At 40.1% G+C, this 15472-nt stretch overlaps 1 protein-coding gene across 1 annotated transcript in view; it reads left to right on the forward strand.

Moving 5' to 3' along the window:
- Positions 1–14873, forward strand: part of PDE6B (phosphodiesterase 6B) — a 47649-nt gene extending 32776 nt beyond the window's left edge. The window contains exons 16-22 of the mRNA XM_070736216.1: positions 108–208; positions 2470–2577; positions 5215–5278; positions 8408–8482; positions 12050–12133; positions 13129–13282; positions 14229–14873. Of these exons, the coding sequence (XP_070592317.1) occupies positions 108–208; positions 2470–2577; positions 5215–5278; positions 8408–8482; positions 12050–12133; positions 13129–13282; positions 14229–14284 (642 nt within the window). The 3' untranslated portion in view covers positions 14285–14873. The remainder of the gene's footprint in view (positions 1–107; positions 209–2469; positions 2578–5214; positions 5279–8407; positions 8483–12049; positions 12134–13128; positions 13283–14228) is intronic.
- The last annotated feature ends 599 nt before the right edge of the window (positions 14874–15472 follow it).

Below are 15472 nucleotides of genomic sequence, written 5' to 3' on the forward strand. Positions count from 1 at the left end.
AGACTTCAAAGAAATATAACATTAGGAAAAGTTAGAGGCACCCAACATGATGCTCAGTTGGCAGGATCAATTTTCCACTTGGGTTTATGTATTTTTTTTCCTTTTAGTCCCTGAACATCTACCAGAATCTCAACAGGAGGCAGTATGAACATGTAAATCACCTAATGGATATTGCAATTATAGCCACCGATTTAGCATTGTATTTCAAGTAAGTGAATCATTTGTTAATTACTATAGGGAACCCACGTTTGATACAGTTCTTCAGAATATTGCTACTTTTTGAGGGAAACAACACAAGTCGGAAAGAAATAGGAAAGTCATTTCAGTACAGGTAATCCTTGAGTTATGACCACAACTGAGCCCAACATTTCGGTTGTTAAGCGAGACAACTGTGAAGTGAGTTTTGATCAGGGGCGGGTTGCACTTACCAACATACCGGTGCGATTTGCTTCAGCGCAGCAGTAGAAACAAAAAAAGCACCAATATCTAGCGAGGGGATGCTCACGTACATGCAGGTGATTTCACCAAAGCAAAAAATCACTGAAATCTTGTGCATTTGAGCATCTCCTCGCAAAGTTTTGCTTTTGCACATGCACAGGAGGCAAAAAAGGACCCAAAAATTCAGAAAAAAAGATGGTGCCGCCCGACAGACCAGCGAAGATGGCACCAGAGTGGTCGTGTGCAAATTGTACAATCTGTGAGCTACTTATTTATTTATTTATTTATTTATTCATTCATTCATTCATTCATTCGATTTTTATGCCACCCTTCTCCTTAGACTCAGGGCGGCTTACAACATGTTAGCAATAGCACTTTTTAAAAAACAGAGCTAGGCTATTGCCCCCACAATCCAGGTCCTCATTTTACCCACCTCAGAAGGATGCAAGGCTGAGTCAACCTTGAGCCGGTGATGAGATCTGAACCGCTGACCTTCAGATCTACAAGTCAGCTTCAGTGGCCTGCAGTACAGCACTCTACCTGCTGCACCAGCTTGGCTCATTCTGTTACCATAACGGCACACCCTAGTGTACTTGTAGGAACCCACCCTATGGTTTTGACCCATTTTATGACTTTTCTTGCCACAGTTGTTAAGGGAATAACTGCAGTTGTTAAGTTAGCCACATGCTTGTTAAGTGAATCTGGCTTCCCCAGTGATCTTTACTTGTCAGAAGGTCAGAAAAGGGCCCGAGACACCGCAAAGGTCATAAATATGAGCCAGTTGCCAAACACCTGAATTTTCATCACATTGCCATGGGGACGCTGCAATGGCTGTAAGTGTGAAAAATGGTCATGACTCCCTTTTTTCAGTGCCATTGTAACTTTGAATAGTTACTAAATGAATTGTTGGGAATTGAGGACTGCCTGTATTCTTTTAAAAAATTGGACTGCTCTATTCAGGTTCTGCTCAATCAAACAGGAAAACCTCAAGTTTAATTTGGAGAACATTTACCCATTGCTATCTTTCTTTGCACTAGAGACCAGGGGTGTCAAACTCAAGTTGTTTAAATCTGATCCGTGGGACCACCCTGGAAATAGCAAACGATCGGCCCATAGTACCTCTGGCACCCAAAACGTGGCACATTGGCCACACAACCCACACCCTATTTTGGTTGGCAAGGGGCTGCAGGAGACGTCCTTCCCGTCTCCTCACTCCACCCCAGCCAGCCTCCGGAGGAGAATTACAATGCTGATCCAGCCCTCAAAGAAATCCAGGTTGACAACCCTGCCCCAGACACTCAAATGTGCAAGTTTCATGTTAATTGTCCTTTACTTTATCCCCCCAGTCTCCTGTGTTTTGGATAAGACTGAGTAAGTGACTGGCTAAAAGTTAGCTTTCATGGCCAAGGATGCTTCTTGGATTTATTATTGTTATTGTTATTATTTATTTATTAGATTTGTATGCCGCCCCTCTCCGTAGACTCCAACACCTTAATCACTACATCACGTTGTGGTGTTTTCTACATACAGTGAGTCTATGTAGCGTCAATATGCTGGGAGAAGTCAAACTATTGATTGAATTGGTTGATTCTCCCAGAATAGCATTAACTTGAAAACATTAAGGAAAACCCTGATTTCTTGACATGAAGGCAATATTTTGTTGCCTTTGGGTCTGTAAAATATTCAAGGGTGTATCAAGACATGTCTGCAGCTTAAGCATGAAAAAATAGGAAGTGGCTTATATTTCACCCATAGCAAATTCTGCTTCACACTTTCAATATTAGGGCTAATCCAATGGACAATTAAAGGGAGGTTTTTGTTTTATTTTTAATAGGTAAGAGGCAGAGAGTGATGGTGTGGAATCTATATCAGAATGAAATGAGCCTGAAGGGACCCATGGATTCACTTTCTTTCTAGGATTTGTGCTTATACTGTTGAGTTACTAAGAAATTACTTGAAGTTTGAGGGTACTCAATCTGCAAAAGCGGTTGATTTTTCTTATTTTTTTGCTGTCTGCAATTTTTTTTAAAGAAAGAGAACAATGTTTCAGAAAATCGTTGAAGAGTCAAAGACCTACAATGATCAGAAAAAGTGGGTTGAATATTTGTCTCTGGAAGCCACAAAGAAAGAGATTATTATGTAAGTGTTCCCCTTTTAAAAAGCTAAACATATAAATGGCAACAATGAAAAGCACAAAATGGCACATTATCCAGTTAAATATTTGTACTAAACTAGGTCTACTTGGATGTGATATATATATGTGTGATACATATATATGTTGTGTGATGTTCCTTCGATACACCAGGGTGATTCGACACAAAAATATGTAACCCTTCCCTGGTGCAGAGCTGAAGGGATTGGATACTGTAGCCTAGAGGATAATTCTCTACCTTACAAGGCAAAGGTTGCAGGTTCAAGTCCCAGTGGGTATGGCTAGCTGATGAGGCCAAAATAAGGCTGAAATAGATCTATCCTAGTCTCCCTCAATTTTCAAATTCAGCAAAAAAAAACCCGTGTGACATATATATATATATATATATATATATATATATATATATATATATGTAGATTGTTCTGAGTTCGGGTTTTGCCCCGTGTAATATTTTGAGTGTCTATGCGACGTTTCGGTGAAATCACATTCACCATCATCAGGCTGAAGTTTTAAGCTTCGTGCTGCTGTAAATATGGAATGTTTGCAACTGCCATTTGTTCCTTATATATAATGTTGGGGGTGGAGATTTGGTTTGAATGTAGCAAATAGATTGGGTGACTATGTTTTAGTGATTTGATTGGTTGGTGATTTCACCGAAACGTCGCATAGACACTCAAAATATTTCACGGGGCAAAACCCGAACTCAGAACAATCTACATACATATACCCGTGAAAATCTACAAATATATATATATATATGTGTGTGTGTGTGTGTGTGTGTGTGTGTGTGTATGTGTGTGTGTGTGTATCTACATGTATGTATGTATGTATGTTTGTATCAGGGGTGGGTTCCAACTTACCTTGCTGCTGATTTGCTTTCTCCCATGCCACATAAGTGAACCTTGTGGGCACACCTGTGCTTTGCGGCATGCACACAGTACCAAAAAATCGGGAGTGGGGGGGAATCAGAAAAGAAGATGGCTACTGCACGCACAATGCCGAAAACGCAGCTTCTCAGCATTCTCAGAATAATTTTTTAAAATGATTTTTAAAAAAAGATGGTGGCACTCACGGACCGGCACTGACCGAACTGGTTCAGTGATATCACCAATGGGTCACTACCAGTTCAAGCGAACCGGTCCGAACCAGGAGGAACTCACCCCTGATTTGTATGTATGTATGTACATGTTGACTATCTGGTTAAGATGTAGGTTCTTTGAGAGAGTTGTGAGTGGGGCTTAAACAGTGAGGGGCTCCTACAGGAACAGTCAGGAATGCAATTCCGGTAGCAAAGATTGGAGCTCCACCCCAGAGCACCCAATTTCCACTGAAAGATGTTGAAATAAAAATGCATAAGCCACGCCCACAGTGTGGTAGTAAAGATTTTGGTAGCCCATCACTGGGCTTAAAGTATAAAAAGTTGAGAATTACTGATGTCAAATTTTTGGTTTTTCTCCCTAGAAAGAATTACTTTGAGTGCAGAGTATACACCAGCGGTCCCCAAACTATGGCCCGTGGGCCAGATGCGGCCCGCTGAGGTCTTTTAACTGGCCCGCGGCAGCACATGAGATTTTACCGATCGATATAATAAGAGGGAGAAATAGAGAGGGAGAGAGAAATGAAGAGGAGAGATAGAAAGGGAGAGAGAGAAAGGGAGAAATAGAGAGGGGGGGAGAGAAAGTGTGAGAGATATGAAGAGGGAGAGTTAGAAAGAGAGTGAGTTAGAAAGAGAGAAGAGAGAGAGAAAGAAAGAGAAAGAGGGAGAGATAGAGAGGGAGAGAGGGAGAGAGAAAGGAAAAGGGAGAGATGGAAAGAGAGAGAGAGAGATAGAAAGAGAAAAATGAGAAAATGATGGAGGGAAAGAACGAGGGAGAGGAAAATGAAACAAATGAGGGAAGAGGGAAGAGAGAAGTGGAGAGGAAGGAGGGAGGGAGGGAAGGAAGGAGAAATGGAGTTTGTTGATTTAAGTTTAAATTTACTTGTTAATAAAGAAGTATAAATTACTTTATTACTTAATTATTAATTACTTAATTATTACTTCTTCTTTATTTTAAATATTTTATTTGTTCCCATTTTGTTTTTTTTATTTTAAATAAGGTATGTGCAGTGTGCATAGGGATTTGTTCATAGGTTTTTTTATAGTCCGGCCCTCCAACAGTCTGAGGGACAGTGAACTGGCCCCCTGGGTAAAAAGTTTGGGGACCCCTGGTATACACTATAGGTGCTCCTTGACTTACAAGAGTTCATTTAGTGACTGTTTGAAGTTTGAAGTTCAAAGCAGAGAATAGATAGGGCAGGACCAGTCAGAGATGGCATTTACCAGTTCTCTGAACTACTCAAAATTTTTGCTACCAGTTCTCCAGAACTGGTCAGAACCTGCTGAAACCGTCTTTCTTTCCTCTCTACTAGATAGCTTTCTCCCAAGGCACAATTCCTTGTTTCTCTATGGAATTTTGGGGGTCAGTTCTTCCTAGTATCCTTGTAAGGATATGCTTGTATCTGCCTTGGAGAGCTGCTTGAAAATTTGCTTTGGTGGCAGTGGTTTTGCTGCTTGGGAGAATCTGAATGGACAGAGAGACACAAATGTCCTCATTGTGTTTTTCCTTCTGGCTTCTTCTCTACAGGGCTATGATGATGACCGCCTGCGATTTATCCGCTATTGCAAAACCCTGGGAAATCCAGAGTAAGGTCAGGTGCCTTTCACGCAGTGTTTTTTCTTCAAATGTTAAGAGCAATCTGCAGATGGTGCATTTTCCTTAGCATGGAGTTGAATAATTTTATCTTTGTGTCCATCGAAGTATTAATGGTTGACCCATATTCCTTATGGGGGTTTTCGTTTTATAACGTCTTAGTTTTAGAAATGTTCGACTTCTTTTATCTTTTGTATCTATTTTATTGTATTTTTTTCATTGTTGTAAGCCTCCCCGAGTCCTTCGGGATTGGGCGGCATAGAAGTCGAATATAAATAAATAAATAGATAGATAGATACCTAGGTAGGTAGGTAGATAGGTAGATAGGTAAGTAAGTAAGTAAGTAAGTAAGTAAGTAAGTAAGCAAGTAAGTAAGTAAATGACTGGATCCTGCCCCAATAAGACAATCAGTGATGATGAATCTTTTTTAGTTCACATGCCAAAAGGTGGTGTGTGGATGTGCTAGCATGTTTGCATGTGCCCACGCACCTTATCTTCCACCACAGACATGCACATCTCCCGCACTGCTCCTGCACATGCTCACAATCCCCCTCCCTGTGCATGCGCATAGGCCTCACTAAAGCCTGGAATGTAAACAAATAGCCAAAGGGGCAAACCGGAAGTTTGGAAAAATGGACTTCCAGGTTGCCTGTTGTGCTGGTTTTTGTATTCCGGAGGGTTCAGGGAAGCTTCCCTGAAGCGAAAAACGGCCTTTCCCAAGGCTGAAAATCAGTTGGCCAATGGGCGTATACGTGCTGGAATTGACATAGAGTAAAGAACACAAAGAGCACACAACAGATTTAAACTTAATATTAACTGCTCCAAACTTGACTGTAAAAAATATGACTTCAGTAACCGAGTTGTCGAAGTGTGGAACTCATTACCGGACTCCATAGTGTCATCCCCAAACCCCCAACAATTTACCCTTAGATTATCTACGGTTGACCTATCCAGATTCCTAAGAGGTCAGTAAGGGGCGAGTACAAGTGCACTAGAGTGCCTTCCGTCCCCTGTCCTATTGCTCTCCTATATCTCCTATACCTTTCTTCTATTCCTATATCTCTTCTTCTATTCTTTCATTGATATGTTCTATTACTATATCTTCTTTTCTCTTATTTCTTAGATATATTTTACTATGAGTATCTCCTCTATAACCTTCATCATGTATTTTACTATGTGTATATAGATATATACCCACTAAAACCCTCATTGTGTATTGGACTAAATAAATAAATAAATAAATAAATAAATAAATAAATAAATAAATAAATAAATAAATAAATAAATAAATAAATAAATAAAGAAATAAATAAAGAAATAAATAAATAAATAAATAAATAAATAAATAAATAAAGAAAGAAAGAAAGAAAGAAAGAAAGAAAGAAAGAAAGAAAGAAAGAAAGTCTCGCATATCCTCCGAAATGGCTCTGTGTACCACCTGCCATAGGTTCGCCATCACTGATATAAGCTTTACATTGTGTTTGTTTGTTTTTTTCCCTTTATCACTTTAGTCGTCCCAACATCCACTTATAGTTTTCCAGATGATGGAGCTCAGATACATTAGAAAGTCCATAAAGACAATTTACAGCCAGTCTAACACATCTACAGTAGTACCTCTACTTAAGAACTTAATTCATTCTGTGACCAGGTTCTTAAGTAGAAATGTTCTTAAGTAGAAGCAATTTTTCCCATAGGAATCAATGTAAAAGCAAATAATGCGTGCAAACCTATTAGGAAAGAAATAAAAGCTTGGAATTTGGGTGGGAGGAGGAAGAAGAGGAGGAGGACAGTTGCTGCTGAAAGAAGAAGGTGAGGTGAAGGGAATCAAAAAATTCCAAAACTTTAAGGCTTAAAAAAAAGAGAGAGAGAGATTCTGAGGCAGTGAGGAGCATGCGCTACCCATATACCTGGCGCAACCTCCCATACACTGTGCCAGGGAGAGAAACCCAGGCGGAATGGCAGGAAACTGGCCAGGCCTTTGTGCCGCTCTCAAATTTCATGGGAAATTTTTGCGGGCTCGGGTTCTTAAGTAGAAAATGGTTCTTAAGTAGTGGCAAAAAAATCTTGAACACCCGGTTCTTATCTACAAAAGTTCTTAATAAGAGGCATTCTTAGGTAGAGGTACCACTGTATTTAACAAGTGAGATGTGAAAAACCATTGCATTCCAGAAATCTGTGGTGGGGTTTCCCCCCCCCCCCCCACAAGTAATAGTCTCAAGTTGTATTTAAAATGATTAAGTGCCGCTGTACAAATTTTAGAGATTTAAAATCTCATTGACATCAATGACCTTATTGATCTGCAGGCGTGTTTCAACCGCCCGTAATTACAGGGTAATTAGTCCAGGAAGGCACACACCACATGATAAAAGGAAAACCCAAAAGTTTTTATAAACAGAAAAACAGAAACAGCTCCCTTTTTAAATGTCAAAGGGATTTTCTGGTACACACAAGGCACAGGTTAAATGCAGTCCAATTGCTCACCCAATAACTGGGAAATTGAGTCCAATTCTAAAGTCCAGAGAGTCCAATCTTGAACAGCACAAAAACCACGATCTTGACGAAACAATGAATCAGATAAACTGCCATGAGGCTAAAACACCAGACTGCACTTTTATCTGTAGCACTAATTACAGCAGCCCCACCCAACCACAGGTGGCCTCATTTTCTCTTGTAATAATCCTTCAGTTGTTGTCTCCTATGCATCACTCTATGCATGCGTAGATGTGTTATTAATTCTTGTTCAGAATCCAGGGATGATACAGATGATTGATCTCCTCCTGGGCTGTCTGCCAAACTACCCTCTTCCCTGTCACTCACGCTTTCTTGGTCAGAGGAGGCTTCGTCATCAGATTCCATCGGTAGCAAAACAGGCCTGCGGCATGTGGTTGTTTCCCCCACATCCACCTGTACATTCCTTGGGGCAGGAGCTGGGCCAGAGCTAACCACAACACCTTATATAAGCAGAAACCCTGGGGGAGAAAAGGGTGGAAGAGAAGGACTCAGACACATAGAATGCTTCCAAGAGTTAGAATTGATAGTGATTTTATAGCCGCTACAAGAACAAAATAATGACCGTTGTAAAATGTGAATGCCAGCATCATTTAAAAAAAAATTCTCCCATGTACAGGTAGCATTACTTGTAGCAGCTGAATTCTGGGAACAGGGAGATCTGGAAATTTCTGTACTTCAACAACAGCCTATTGTAAGTTCATTTTAAAAAAATAGTCATTGATTTCAGGCGGGGGTTCCAACTTACCACCGCTACTAGTGCTGATGCGCGCACAGCTTTGGGTGATCAGTGGGTGCACGCACATGTTGGAGCAAGATTTGGCTTTTGCACATGCACAGGAAGCAAATGTGCACGAGCGGGTGAGATTTCAGCGATTTGTTTGCTTCCACGCATGCATGAAGTGTTTTTAATAGGAAAGTGAACACAAGAACAAGGGGACACAATCTGAAGTTAGTTGGGGGAAAGATCAAAAGCAACGTGAGAAAATATTATTTTACTGAAAGAGTAGTAGATGCTTGGAACAAACTTCCAGCAGACGTGGTTGGTAAATCCACAGTAACTGAATTTTAAAATGCCTGGGATAAACATATATCCATTGTAAGATAAAATACAGGAAATAGTATAAGGAGAGGCTAGATGGACCATGAGGTCTTTTTCTGCCGTCAGTCTTCTATGTTTCTATGTTTCTAAAATTGCTGAAATCTCGTGCACATGCATCCTCTCGCAAGATTTTGCTTCTTGTCCATGCGCAGGAGTCAAATCTCACTCCAATGCATGGGCCTACCCACCGATTACCCGGAGACGCATCTCTATTTCTGCTCCCAGTGTGGTGTGCCCCCTCACGTTCTGGTAGGAACCTGAAACTGATTGATTTGCTTCCTGCCTGCTTCTGGTTCCCCCCCCCCCCCTACTAAACTTTCTACTCCTGAAAAGGTGAAATTCTATTGTCAACCTGCGCTTGCTGCTGCTGCATTCTTTGCTTGGTTGTCATAGAGACAGGGAGGGGTAGATATCAAGGGGGGTTGGGAAGTGTGCAGGAGGAGAAACATTTCAGTTAGAATAAGTTTAGATTTCCCAGGTGGCGGTGAAGACCGTTAGACGGGCAAATTCCTGAGAAGCCCGGGAGGAGCATCTTGGACCACCTGATGCATCTGGACAAAGGAGATTGGGCAGATGTCCAACAGGGGGGGAGAAAAGGGGTTTTAGTATGTGGGGTACGCGCCATTTTTCCTCAGACTTTGCTTTGCTTTCGATGCTTCAAGTTCTGATTTTGATAAATTCACTTTGAACCTTAATCTAAAGGACTCTGAGTTTTATTTGTCTGAATTCTGACTGGCAGCCTTACATCTATGCTGTGGGCAGCTGTCCTTTCTAAATGACCTCCGAGCGGGAGGAAAAAGAGCCGGGGTGGCGCAGCAGGTAGAGTGCAGTACTGCAGGCCACTAAAGCTGAGTGCAAGGTCTGCAGGTCAGCAGTTCAAATTTCACCACTGGCTCAAGGTTGACTCAGCCTTCCATCCTTCCGAGGTGTGTAAAATGAGGACCCGGATTGTGGGGGCAATATGCTGGCTCTGTTAAGAAGTGCTATTGCTAACATGTTGTAAGCCGCCCTGAGTCTAAGGAGAAGGGCGGCATAAAAATTGAATAAATAAATAAATAAATCCAGAGTTAGCTCAATTCTGGGCAACAGCATTGCGGGACACATGAAGCAAATGCCTTGCTATAGAACACAGAGTGGAAATTATTTTGAGATCTTTCGAGGTGAAACAGTAGTTTAGCCTTATTTCATACTGCAGTCAAAGAGAGATGAAAAAAGGACTTCATCTTTCTCATTGTAATATTTTCTCATTAAAATGGCTAAAGGGGCTGAGAAGGAATGGTTCAAGGACAGATAGATGGTCTCTCCTCTATAGATCATTTCATCTTGAAATTCACCCAATTTTGAAAGCAAGTGTGGTGGTTATTGAATGGAAGTCACCCAAACTGATATACAGAGATAAATATTTTTCTTCCTTTTCCATGGGAGTAAATAACAGCCATTTATGTGAGAAGAAAATTAACTTGATTGAGATAAACTCATTCCCTCCCCCATATTTTCCTTTTCCATTTGGCTGATTCATAATCACTCTCTTTATCCCACTTAAGGCTCATTATAGGTAGTTCTTGACTTACAACAGTTTGTTTAGTGACATGTTCAAAGTTATAACGGCACTGATAAAAAGTGACAAGACCGTTTTTTACACTTAGAATCATAGCAGCATTTCTGTGGTCATGTGATCAAATTCAGATGCTTACCAACCAGAGGTGGGTTCTAACTTACCTTGCCACTGGTTTGCTTCCTCTTGCGCTGCATGGGCATGCTATGTGCACAGTGCTAAAAAATAAAACGTTTTAAAGCAGAAAACAAGATGGTGACGCATGCACATTGCTGAAAACTCGGAGTCTGCACATGCGCAGGGAAAAAAACCTGGGGGGAAATATATATATTTTTTTTAAATGATTTTTTAAAAAACAATGGCAGCGTCCAGGGACTGGCCCTGACAGAACCGGTTCCGTGATGTCATTGTGATGTCACTAGCGGCTTGCTACCAGTTTGGGTGAACCGGTCCAAACCATGAGGAACCCACCTCCTTTACCAATTGATTCACAGTTACAGTGAGCCTCGGTGGCGCAGTGGTTAGAGTGCAGTACTGCAAGCTACTTCTGATGATCAACATCTGTCAGCAGTTTGGCAGATCGAATCTCACCAGGCTCAAGGTTGACTCAACCTTTCATCCTTCCAAAGTTGGTAAAATGAGAACCCCGATTGTTGGGGGCAATATATGCTGTTTCTGTAAACCACTTAGAGACAGCTGTAAAAGCACTGTGAAGTGGTATATAAATTTAAATGCTATTGCTATGACAGTTGTGGTGTCATAGGGTCCTGTGATCAATTTTTGTGAACTACTGACAATCAAAGTCAATGGGGAAGCCAGATTCGCTTATGTTACTAACATAACAGTTGCAATGATTCACTTAACAATTGTGGTAAGAAAGGTCAAAGTACGCCCATGTTTCACCAACACTCCGCAGTCTGCATTGGTTGCCGATCAGTTTCCAGTCACAATTCAAAATGTTGGTTTTTGACCTATAAAGCCCTTTATGGCATCGGACCAGAATATCTCCGGGACCGTCTTCTGCCGCACGAATCCCAGCAACTGATTAGGTCCCACAGAGTTGGCCCTCTCCGAGTCCCATCGACTAAACAATGTCGTCTGGCGGGTCCCAGGAGAAGAGCCTTCTCTGTGGCGGCCCTGACCCTCTGGAACCAGCTCCCCCCTGAGATTAGAATTGCCCCCACCCTCCTTGCCTTTCGTAAACTCCTTAAAACTCACCTCTGCCGTCAGGCATGGGGGAACTGAAATAACTTCCCCAGGCCTATATTGTTTATGTATGGTGTGTTGTGTGCATGTTTTTAAATTATGGATTTTTAGTTTAAATTATTAGATTTGTATTACATATTGTTTTGCTACTATTGTTGTGAGCTGCCCTGAGTCTATGGAGAGGGGTGGCATACAAATTTAACAAATAAATAAATAAATAATAATAATAATAATAACAATAATAATAATAAAGCAAAACTCACTTGACAAATGTCTCACATACCAACAGAAATTGCTTTAAGCCCTAAGTTTCCCCCCCCCAATACTAGAGTTCAAAACTCTAGGAGGATTTAATAAATGTGCTCATTAAAAACCAACCTTTGCTATTTTTTTTCTAGCCTATGATGGACAGAGGAAAAGCTGCTGAACTCCCCAAACTTCAAGTTGGTTTCATTGACTTTGTCTGCACATTTGTATACAAGGTAAGCAGATTAATGATCGGATCTATTAGGTCCAGGATCCTTTGCTAAGTTTAAATCACTGTACAAAACCTCTTACCCTGTGGGTGATTTGGATTTCATCTCCCGTCACTTTTAGAAAACATGAGCAATAACAAGGGATTATAAGAATTGTAATCCAAACCATCTGGATGGTATTAAGTTCCTTATACTTGGTTGAGGCAGATATTTTTATCACTAACAATATCTCTGCTTATGGCACCTTAGTACAAATCCTTTGGGAGTTAGAAGGAAGTTTTCCATTTCCTATATATATACAGTAATTAACTTTTTTTGGGTCCACTATTTTTAAAAATGAGAATCTAGAGTTGCACTGTATCATTTTCTGAGCTGTCTATCCCCTGCAGTGAGACGGTGGAAAGAAATTCTATAAATGGGTTGGACTTTCTTAATCAACAAGGCAGCTCTTCAAAATTAAACAGAATCTGATAGAAATTTGAGGGATGAGGAGAAAGGATCAAGTTTGCAAATAAGCAACCTCAAAGTAGGGATCAGAAAACCTCCCCCCCCAAAAAAATTATTCTCCCATGTAAAGTGGAAGCTATTATGTGTAAACAGGAAACAAACCCACACTCTCTCGTACTGATGATGTTACCTAGATGGGTGATGAACTGTCCTGCAACCATTTCATGTATCTTTATTTTAAATTGTTTGAAATTACATCATTGAACTTGCAAATGGTTTGAATTGCTAGGTGAGCAAGGCAACTGACCAGGGGTGGGCTGCTGCCCAGACTGGGGCGGGGCACACAGTGGGGTAGCAAAAATGGAAGGCATCCTGCATAAGCCACGCCTATAGTATGGTAGTAAAAATTTTGGTAGCCCTTCACTGCAACTGACCTAGCATTGTTTTGAGACACTTGAGAAAGGCTGGTAAAGGCTACAACCACTGCAGGTGTTTGCCAAAAGAGTTGGAGGCCATTCATTTGGGATTTCTCTTCCTACTGTTTGCTCATGTAGGAATTTTCCGAGTTCCATCCTGAAATTCTACCAATGTATGAAAGACTGCTCAACAACCGCGAAGAGTGGAAAGCTCTGGCTGACGTATCTGAAGCAAAGATGGCAGCTTTGCAGGAAGAACAGAAGAAGGACCAAAAAGCAGATGCTCCTGAAGGTTAGGAGAGAGAAAGGAAACTCAGGATCTCTAATATTCTTTTTCCTTCCAGCTACTGGCTTTATATAATATGACCTGAATAGAGGGGGAGAGAGAAAGAGCTAATTCTGATAAAAACATATTAAAATATCAAAGTATCCTATATACAGGAGGAGGGTTAGTTTATTTTGCTATGGTTAAGTCAAGAGAAGAGGTTCCTTCCACATTGAAAAGACTAATTTATGGTCCCAATTGCTCAATGGATTGAAGACAGGATATTTCTCTGTGTGTGTGTTGTGATCTGCCAGCATGAACTGAAAACTCTGCTCCTGTCTGTACAAAGCATCTTTAACTACTATATATAAAAGTGTTTGAGTTGAATCCTTTGTTCGTGGGGGCTTCTTTGTTCCGATCCAGTAGTCCCAAAGCAGAACAGATATGATTTACGATTTATAAACAAGTTGCTTATATACATAGATTGAGTATGGATAAATTTCAATAAAACATGGATGTCCTTTATTAGATGTCCTTTATCCTTTATTGAAATTGTTACATAAAACATAATTGTGCATTACTTCTGGCATTTTCTTTTTTTAATTCTTTTTTTTTTCTTTGTTTGGAGAATAAACAAAAAGAACAAAACCAACAGCAGAAATTAAGTTGAAAGCAATTTTTCTAAATGAAGTACAAGTTTAGCCATGCCATTTCATTCATCCTCATCGGTACCAATTTTAGAAACGTATCTCTTTTCTGTCAACAAAATTCTTCCTTTGTAGCAATTTCAAAATCCAACCAATTTTGATTTCGCCCACTCAGTTCAGGCAGATTCTTTTTCATCTAATGATGATCCTGCAATTAAACCTGTGCCTGCAATGCAAATATTAAGTAGATAGCTCTTCATAGCCAATTTTTAAAATGACACGCATTGAAAACCTCAGCTAACCATTGCTTTTTTTTCTTTTTGCAGCACCAATTGCCAATGGAGGACCTGTTACCTCGTCTTCAACTTGTTGCATTATTTAGGTTAACACTTAACATTATAAGGTTACTGTAGGTCAACAGCACTTAAGGGCTGTTTCATATACACAGCACCAGAACTAGATTTGACATGGGTGGACACGTGAACAAGAGCCATAGCAATGTGGATCCAGAAAAGAACGTATGTACATTTTCAAATGTGCTTCGTGCAAATCCTGCATTTATACGTCTCCTTGGAAAACTTAGATATATCGCTAAATAGCTGACGATGCTGTCATGTGTTCTAAAGTTGTCCTGGAAGATGATATGTTTGAGCTACATGAACATTCTGCATTAGTGGACTAACTTTCTGCCTCTTCTGATATTTTCTGACTATATTATTAGATATCTAGAATAATCTGCTTCTCAAGACTGCTTTATAAAATCAATCACGGCTGAAGTAGTTTGAAATTAAGCAGACTCATAACAAAGCTTTGCGGGATCTAAAGTGATCTCATCAATAACCTCTACAATAAATAAATAATCTGTAGATAGGATGTAATTGGCCATCAAAGAAAATTTTATTTATTTTATTTTATTTTATTTTATTTTATTTTAATTTATTTATTTTGTCCAATACATAATACACATTGAAGAGAAAGATATGTAATAATATAAGTAAAGAAAAGAAAAAAGAAAAGATATAAAAGTATAGGTGAACATATTTAAATGAAATCTATTCCCACACAAATCACTGGGGAAATGACCAAAAATCCTGCTTCTGCAAGATATTAAGTTGCAGTCCTTGTTTCAATGTATAGTAGAGGATCTAAAGCAGTGGTGTCAAACACAGTGTCATGGCGACGTCACGTGATGTATCAGAACTTTCCCCCCTCCTTCGCTTAACTGGGCATGGGCGTGGCTATCACATGATGCATCTGGGCCAGGTGTTTAAAAGCCTTGGTCTAAAGTTTCAAATTTGGTCTTGGATATTGGCCTTTACTTATTCTTACAGAATATTTCCTTCTTGTATTGATAGAAATAAATCCCAGGTTTAAAAATAAACCACACACACACACACACACACACACACAATGTAAGGCTTCCTTTCAGATGCAAAGCAATTATTTGTTGCGAGCAGTTTCTGCTTATAGACCAAATAAATGCTAGAGCTGTCCAGAAAAGCTGGTGGTTTATTTATTTATTGGATTTGTAGTCCGCCCCTCTTATAGACTCGGGGCGGCTAACAACAGT

Source organism: Erythrolamprus reginae, chromosome 2 (genome assembly GCF_031021105.1).
Source record: "Erythrolamprus reginae isolate rEryReg1 chromosome 2, rEryReg1.hap1, whole genome shotgun sequence".
Lineage (NCBI taxonomy): Eukaryota > Metazoa > Chordata > Lepidosauria > Squamata > Dipsadidae > Erythrolamprus > Erythrolamprus reginae.